This window comes from Eurypyga helias, unplaced genomic scaffold (genome assembly GCF_000690775.1).
Source record: "Eurypyga helias isolate BGI_N326 unplaced genomic scaffold, ASM69077v1 scaffold2326, whole genome shotgun sequence".
In the NCBI taxonomy this organism is placed as follows: Eukaryota; Metazoa; Chordata; class Aves; order Eurypygiformes; family Eurypygidae; genus Eurypyga; species Eurypyga helias.
The window spans coordinates 1,648-10,075 of record NW_010257021.1 but is presented as its reverse complement, the minus strand read 5'-3'; the positions used below and the strand labels follow the sequence as shown (position 1 = coordinate 10,075).

The window sequence follows — 8,428 nt, the reverse complement described above, 5'->3', positions numbered from 1 at the left end:
GTGCTCCTGAGGATGGAGGACCACGTCATAAAGCAGCAGTTAATTCTAGCACCACAGCTCTGAGGCAAATGGGGTTTTTTTTACCCTCTTTATGCTTACAGCCTCCAGGCACAGTTTACATGAACTTTTTGGGGGCAGAGGGGAACGACGACACAACAAATGTACATCCTCAACAGCTTACAAAAAAAGGAAGCCCTATCCCTTTGTCCCCTGCACAGCAGAACACCCTGTTTGTCCCTGCTGCGGGAGCTGAAACAAGCTGGCGCATCTTCACTTCCAGCCCCAGCGTGATACAAGGCCGTTCCCTGCAGTTCCCAGCACCAGTTGCTTTCCTGCACAGGAAAAAACATCCACAGTAGCAAGCTTTGGTTAGAGAAACTCGCAGAGGGAGGGAAGTCAGTGCTCTTGCACCTGCTGAGCACAGAGACATTCAATCTCCTCATATTCCACAGCTCGGCTTTGAGTTTCAGGGAACACTTGAGGCCTGGAGAGCCTCAGGCGTAGGAAGAGCTGTTCTTCCCTGGACTGAAAGGCAGATGTGAATACGCACAGAGGCAGGGGGCTAAAGGACATTTTAAGACAGCATCACACCCCAACAAAACAGGTAACAATCTAGTGGTACTGCAGCTGAATGTACTAGTGCAAAGAGACTAGAGGCAGCTCCGGGACAGCCATCAGTTCCGCTCACTCAGGTGCGCGTGATTTTGTCGGGAGGCATGAAGCCTGTGTCCCCCAGCGTGCGAAGCGCCACTCTCCCATTCGGCCGTATCACCAGGTGAGTTATGCTGCCGTTGTTAAGGGACATTCGCAGCCAGCCTTCCGGGGGGAACTGCAACGCTCTGTCCAAAACAAAATAAAAGGTGTTAATTCGTAGCAGTCCCACCGCCGCGCCCTCTTGGCATCGCCTTCTGTTCCAGTGGAGGGAAAACCTCGCTGGTCACAGCAGCACGCCTGCAAACGCTCCACAGGCGGCCTCAGAGAGAAGATTTTTCTTGTGCAGTTGACAGAAACACCACGTTGCTAACGGGGCCAGTGCCAACAATGCACTTGCATAAGCAGAGTCCAGCACAGAATCACAGAACAGTTTGGGTTGGAAGGGACCTTAAAGCCCATCCAGTTCCAACCCCCCTGCCATGGGCAGGGACACCTTCCACTAGACCAGGCTGCTCCAAGCCTCATCCAGCCTGGCCTTGGACACTTCCAGGGATGGGGCATCCACAGCTTCTCTGGGCAACCTGTCCCAGTGCCTCCCCACCCTCTCCGGGAAGAACTTCTCCCTGATATCTAATCTAAACCTCCCCACTTTCAATTTAACCCCGTTACCCCTTGTCCTGTCACTACAGGCCCTTGTAAAAAGTCCCCCCCAGCTTCCTTGTAGCCCCTTCAGGCACTGAAGGGATGAGCAGATGGGTACGCTTCCCGCAGACAGGGTTAGTTCAAACTGACCAAGGTGGAGGCTCTAACAGTCCGGCTGCTGGGAGCGCTCAGAGCAACTGATGCGCAGGGTCAGGCTGGTCCCTGAGCCCCACACAACCCTGCGTGGGTCAGGCCAGGTCAGAACGTGGCTCACCACCCCATGGCCTCCTCCCCAGGCCAAGGGCGCAAGCAGCACACTTACTCACCACCTCAGCCGTAGCAACACGTGCGGGTACGGAACAACGGCAGCGACAGGCAGGCAAGATCCATTCCAGTTGCCCGCACGTGCCTATCCACCAGAACTACTTTCCATCAACAATGCTGCCCCCCGAAGTGGGAATAAAAAAGTACCTCGAGCTTTTTCTAGAAATGCAGCAGCACAGCTAGTCTCCAGCTACTCTGACACTCCTAACTGAGCGGCCTCAGGAGCTCAATCAGTTGTAGTCAACAGCTGGAAGAAATACCATGTTGTCTCAAACATCTTTTGCCTCGGATACCGAGGAATGACTTGGGTTTGGCTCTGACGCGTCTTTCGGAAGGGCTACGAAATCAGCTACAGTCTCGCTAGATTGAAAGGGAACGTTACATGGACCGTGTCCAGCTGCGCTATCGGATAGCCTGGAATGGAGGCATAGAGGAGGGAAGAAACAGCAAAAACAGCAAAAAAAAACCCCAAGTATTTCAGAAAAAGCTTAGGTAGCAGCAAGATGATCTTTTTTTGGCACAGGAAAGAACATTCTGTTTACCTGATCAATAATTTTAAGTATAGCAATCTTGAGCTCTACAGCAGTCTGCCGAGCAGACAGGCCCCCATTTACCTATCTCAGCTAAATAAAGCTAACTGAATACAATGTAGGTATTGATCAGATTAAAGTTTAATCACATCTGTCCTGCCCAAGACAAATTATCGTACAGACAGGGCTTTGTTGGTAGGGAAGAGGAATAAAACAGACTCAGCTGACTGGATACAGAGACAGGCAAAGACCCAGAACTGTCTCCTCCTTCACGAACCACCTTGATGTTAGTGGAAAGATCCACTCTCCCCTCTAATCCAATACTGGATGTTACTGCAAACACATGCTAACACAACTTGACCATAATACAAAAGTTTCGACTAGTAAGGAATTCCCCCAACTAAACCCACCTTTCATTATGTAAGATCATGTCACCTCAAAAAGGCACATCCAGTCAGATGCTCTATTTGTCTTTTCCAACAGCCCACACAGGCACTGTGTCCTCGGGTTTACGGGAAGCAGAAGCATACGGTATTAAAGAGACTGGTCAGACACATCAAAATGTTGGGTCTCACCAATTTAGCCAGTTTCACCTCAGAATCAGAATGAAAGCGTTCTCATTTTCAGACGTGTCCTGCATCTGCAAACTACTCCTGCGGTGAGGTGGCAGAAAGAGCTGCTCACAACGCAGGCACTGACCTCCACCCCCTCCAAACAAGCCAAGGCAACACATCTCACACGGTGGTGGTACACCCCAACCCCGTTTCGGTACAGCACAGCCCTTTGAAAGCACACCGAGGAACGCGTGACCCAGCACGTACCTGCACACGATATAGCGGATCACGTTGGCATGGCAGACAAAGATCTCGTAGCTGTCTTCCTCCTGCTTTGCATCAGCCCGATGGATGAAGTTTCGAAAAGCTGCCTCAATTCGAGCGCCATCTTCGTAATACTGCTAATGGCACAGAGTTCAGAATGACACACCGCTCAGAGCAGCACGCGCCACCGGCGGCACGCGCAGATGGGCTGCAGCTTCTACACAACGGTCTTTACGGGGATGCACACGGGAGGCTGAACTAACACTTAGGGACTGTAAGTTATTTCAACTGTTCCGTACGCTTGCTGGAGAGGAGAAAAGTATGCCATTATCTGAGGGCTGTGATGAAAAGCAGCAGCTCAGACACTGCAAGTTATCGCTACTGTCAACAGAAAGTATAGGAAAAATCCCAAACATAACAAGAAAAGAAAAAAACAACTTCAAGTGAAAGTTACCACAGCTTCTGGTTTCCAGTGAGAGACTGGAGGGTCTGGTTCTATAGGTGCTCCCTCTCTCAGCAGGTCAGTACTGATTTTTTTGACTCCTGAAATATTAAATACACATTCAGAAAGGGGTGGTTACTTCCCATGCCACTGCAAACACAACCCTACAACCAACACATTTTTCATATTCTTTCTTCAAAGAAGTCTTCCTCTCCATCCTAAAGACCATTTTAGTCTACACACTTCCTACCAAGGGGTGTGAATCCCACACGACTGTTTTGTCTTCAGCCAGACAATCACAGAATCACAGAACGGTTTGGGTTGGAAGGGACCTTAAAGACCATCCAGTTCCAACCCCCCTGCCATGGGCAGGGACACCTTGCACTAGACCAGGTTGCTCAAAGCCTCATCCAGCCCGGCCTTGGACACTTCCAGGGATGGGGCATCCACAGCTTCTCTGGGCAACCTGTCCCAGTGCCTCCCCACCCTCTCTGGGCAGAATTTCTTCCTGATATCTAATCTAACCCTCCCCACTTTCAATTTAAACCCATTACCCCTTGTCCTGTCACTATAGGCCCTTGTAAAAAGTCCCCCCCAGCTTCCGTGTAGGCCCCCAAAGTTTATTCCAACTGAGAACAGCCAGACCAGCATGGCACAGCAAGTCGACTCTCCCTAGTCTGCTGCACTTTGACAAAATGCACTTCAAGGATGTTAAAGCTGTATGTCAGTTAATGCTCATTGCTAATTAATGCTTCTTAATCTTAATGCTACACTTGATATTTACGTTAATATCTTAATGTCTTACTTTGAGGAAGGAAAGATGGTTCAGGCAGGGTGTTTTTGTTAATTTTGGTGTTGGGGAGGTTGTTTGAGGTTTTTTTGACACAGTGCATATAAGAAAGCAAACACAGAATGGTGAGGAGAACTGACATTCAGCTAGTCATACCTTGCTAAAATACCAGACAGAAGTCAAATATCTTTAGTTTAGATTCTGATACATACAGGAGAAAAAAAGCAAACCACAACGAAAAAACACCTATAAAATGAAACAAAAAAACCCACCAAAAACTCCACATCCCAAAAACCCCTACGAACAAAGCACCCACATTAAAAAAATCCCTACACCTTCATGAGGGTGCCACATCTTCCCCAGCTCAGAGGAGAGCACAGCAGACAAGAAAGGCCTAACTAACCCAGTGAGCTGAAGTCACGGAAGAACTGGAGTGTATGACCCCCTTCTCTCCTGCGCTATCATCCCCAGGCTGAGAACTGAGCCACTCCCGATGACCGGCGAGTCTTTGCTTTGCAGAACGGTAAGTGAAGAGCAGGCAGCAGCGTACTCTACGCCGCAGCACATACAGGCAGCAGCTAGTCGCTCAGAGGGGCAGACCCCTCTTGCGTTTTTAAAGACGAACAGGAAACAAGCAGAACTGGGGTTGTCAGTTTCTTTATAAATACCCTGTACGCACAGGGCTGGAACTCGGCTAAATAACATCTCAACCTTACGGACAAGCTTAGATTCCTGCTTCAGTTTTAAGGGTCAGAAGGCAATTAAAAATTAAGGGAAGTCACTTACCTGGTAGATGTTTGCTTATAATTTCAGTTGTTTCAGTTGCTCTAGTCATGGAGGAGTGGATAATCTGATCAAATTTTAATCCCAAACTTGCCAGCCTGTGTCCAGTCAGTTCAGCCTGCTCTCGACCTTAAAATTAATAATCATCTAAATTGGTGACACTCATGTAAGCACTTCACAGAAGCTACCAAAAAAGTTGTACAGCAGACATAAAAAGTCTCCATCAACGTCAGGGGTTTTTTCCTCTCACAAAGTAACTGGAAAACTAGAGTCACCACCTACTCAGACCAAGCTTATTGGCTGGACAACTTCAAGTCGTATTTCTGTCACAGGAAAAATTAGTTGGTTTTCTTTTGGTTTTTAATTAAAAGAAAAAATCGTAACTTATTCAGAGACTTCCACTAAAGTATTCAATATCCCTGCTAGCCCCACCCCAAGGGAGCCACTTCCAAGAAAAGACAGTGCTGACACAAGCTATCTCTCATCTCTCTGTGCAGGGGGCAGAGATGCAGAGACTGTCAAACAGACCCACTCAGACCTGACACTGCGTTTTTCATAAAGGTAACAACAGCTTGGAACAGTCAAGAACCACAACACTTGGATAGCCCAGGGAAGGCTTTAATGTAGGCAGGTAGGTGAAAAGACAACAGACAGCGTAACTAACTTACCCAAAGCACAGGGTAAGACACCATTAAGATTATACTTTGTTACCACTTTAAGATAGCACCTTAGTCCTGAAATTAGCATTTCACTCCTGTTTGCACACTGGCGATTCAGACTTCGGGGGAAAAAAAGGGTGTTTATACTAAACACTTGGCATCAGACTTCCAAAGCCTCAAGCAGCACGGCACAACTCTTTCCTTCCCCCTCAAAACGGCGTTGGCATACATATCGTCAAGCAGGTGCCCACTGCCTTTTAAGCGCACTATTAAAATAACACTAATTAACACTGGAGGCCTAGTCACAGGGTCAAGGAGTTAATCTTAACACAGACAGAAGTTATCCTCATTTCCTGTAACTGATTAGCAGTACTCCCAGAAACAGTGCTTAGTAGCAAAAGTGAAATGTATTGAATTATAAACACCTCAACTGAAAGGAAAGTCGGGGTAATTTTTTTCTTTTTAATAAATCAGCAAATCAACTAACAGAAACAAGAACCACCTTTTAAGAGAATTCCATCCCAAAGTTAGTCATGGAGTTAAATTTAAAAGCTCAGCCTTGGGGAATTATGTCAGCTAGCAGGAAAATTTGCTCAGGCAACCTTAAGATAATTGGAAATTTCCTTTGTGAAGTCTCTTTACAGAGTTTAGAACTCTGTAAAGCGTGTTTTAATGTCTGGATTTAGATGATCAAAAGTGGAAAAAACCCAAACTTACTCTAGACATCATTCTGCCACAAAGGATGCAGAAGGTGGCTTAAGGTTTGGCAGTGAGACCCAGCACAGAGCCGAGCTACTGACCTGTACTCAGACATCAAAGCATTTTCTCAGAAAGCAGAGTACCCTGCTTCTCGCCATACATACCAAGTGGGGTCAGCGTCCTGTCTTTATCAGCCCGGCCATCCAAATTGTACTGAGAATGACGGATAAGGAATATGTGCCTGGTGGCTTTTGCTTTGCAGTGATCTAAGCGCGAGGCAAGTTCTTCTTCCCCGGTTTCTTCATTTTTCTTTTTGAGGTTGATAAGAGCCAACGGTTCACGTCTAAACAAACACATGTAAAAGGTCATTTTTAGATAGGGAGATTAAAAGGCAGAGGTATTTTACAGATGGGTAGTCCTGCTTAGAATCTTAGTACTAAATATAGCTGTAGTATTAAACTCTACTATTTAGCCACTGATATTTCAAAACTGATTCAAACCACTGTGTATGAGCTATAAACAAAACCCAAAAGTTAATGCCCTAGGTTAAAAGGTGTAACTGACACAGATAAATCTGCTGTTTAACAACTGCCACATCTCAATTCATTTTCAGGGAAAAAAAAGCAACAAATGCAACAGAAAGTTAAATCCTAATGCAAACAGATGGTGCACACTGAAGTACACAGAAGGTACAGTCAGCCTGGCCAAGAAGATTATAAACACTAGCAGAGACTTCATATGTAAATTCCTGTCGATTCTATAGCTGTTCTTGGGACTTTCACTGATTTTCAGCCACAGGTACAATGGTAGGGTTTTTGACACGAAAAGCTAACCATGAACGATACCCAGGAAAAGAGGAAGAGGTATTCACTCATCACACAGGAAGGACGATGATGTTCCACATCTAAAAGGCCCTGCGGTAACTCCTACAAAGTCTGCACTTCGTCAGTCTTAGGTCAGATGACTAACATCCCCCTCCCCTCGTCCCCAACAATATCCTAGAACGACTCCAACTTTCTGCAGTGCACACTGAGAATTATTTTGTGATTTAAACTAGGCCACATCAGGCCTCTCCAGTAACACACTTCCGTTTTCCAGCCTGGAGCATTTATTTATCCTTTCATCTTTCTCACCACTCTCTCCCCTCATGTCCCTTTCATCTTTCCTCCTGTCACACTGCACACCACCCTCCCTTTCTGCATTCTGTGACCATCCCTCTTGCACCTCACTCAGGCAGCCAATCGGTTCCCCAAGAGTACACAGGGCACAGAGGAGCTTCCCCTCCCTCCCCCTGTACGACATGTCCCGCTGCCGACACCAACGCTGCACTACCACCATCAGCCCTATCCAAATCGTCCACGGATTAGTCTTCTGGTCCCCTCTCTGCACTGATCCTCCACCCCATTAATACAAATCCTTTGGCTGTGTCTCTACACCTCAGAGCACAAACCCTTTCCCTTGATCTCCTATCTAAAGGACAGTTGATTCATACCAGATCTCACTTCTGCCATTATTATAATTAAACTTGTTGACAGATTTGTAATCAAGAAGGCAATTTTTATTCAGTTTGAGACAAAGTAATTTGGTCATAGAACATTGCTGCTTCACATACCTATTCCTACAGCTCACAAGACTGGCTTTAAAAAGCCCTGCATGCATTTTGCTTCGGTAAAGACATGATTTCAGTTAAACGACGAGGCTCGACACACTCCTTCAGCTGTTAACGAAGTTCAGCAAAGCATTAAAAATTAAAACAATGGTCTGGTAACAAAAAGCTCCAGGGTATTTCACAGGATACTTCCTTTGAGTCCACAGAAACTACATTGCTGGGAAAATACATCAGAAAATAGAAAAAAAAAAATCTGAAAAATTCAAGCACGTTTGTAATGTAGGGATTAATTACTCCCATGGCAGAAACTGCTAACACAAAATGCCGGTGTGAAAGTCCTGCCCTCTCCCCCAGCACCTCTGAAGTTACGCGATGGCAACATGCGCTTTGTGACGAGAAGATAACCAAGCCTCACAGTATTTTACCATAAGCTCAGTTTAGAAAGTTTATCAGCAAGAAAACTTTTAATACTGCTGAG

General features: G+C 46.3%; 1 protein-coding gene across 1 annotated transcript; it reads right to left on the bottom strand.

The window, feature by feature from the left end:
* Positions 1–524: 524 nt before the first annotated feature.
* Positions 525–7,643, bottom strand: PGAM5 (phosphoglycerate mutase family member 5). Its single transcript, XM_010153847.1, has 6 exons — positions 7,639–7,643; positions 6,506–6,684; positions 4,987–5,112; positions 3,423–3,511; positions 2,972–3,105; positions 525–839 (listed from the first exon to the last, which is right to left on the bottom strand). Exons 1-6 carry the CDS (start codon positions 7,641–7,643, stop codon positions 689–691), a joined length of 684 nt encoding a protein of 227 aa, XP_010152149.1. The 3' UTR covers positions 525–688.
* Between the last annotated feature and the right edge of the window lie 785 nt (positions 7,644–8,428).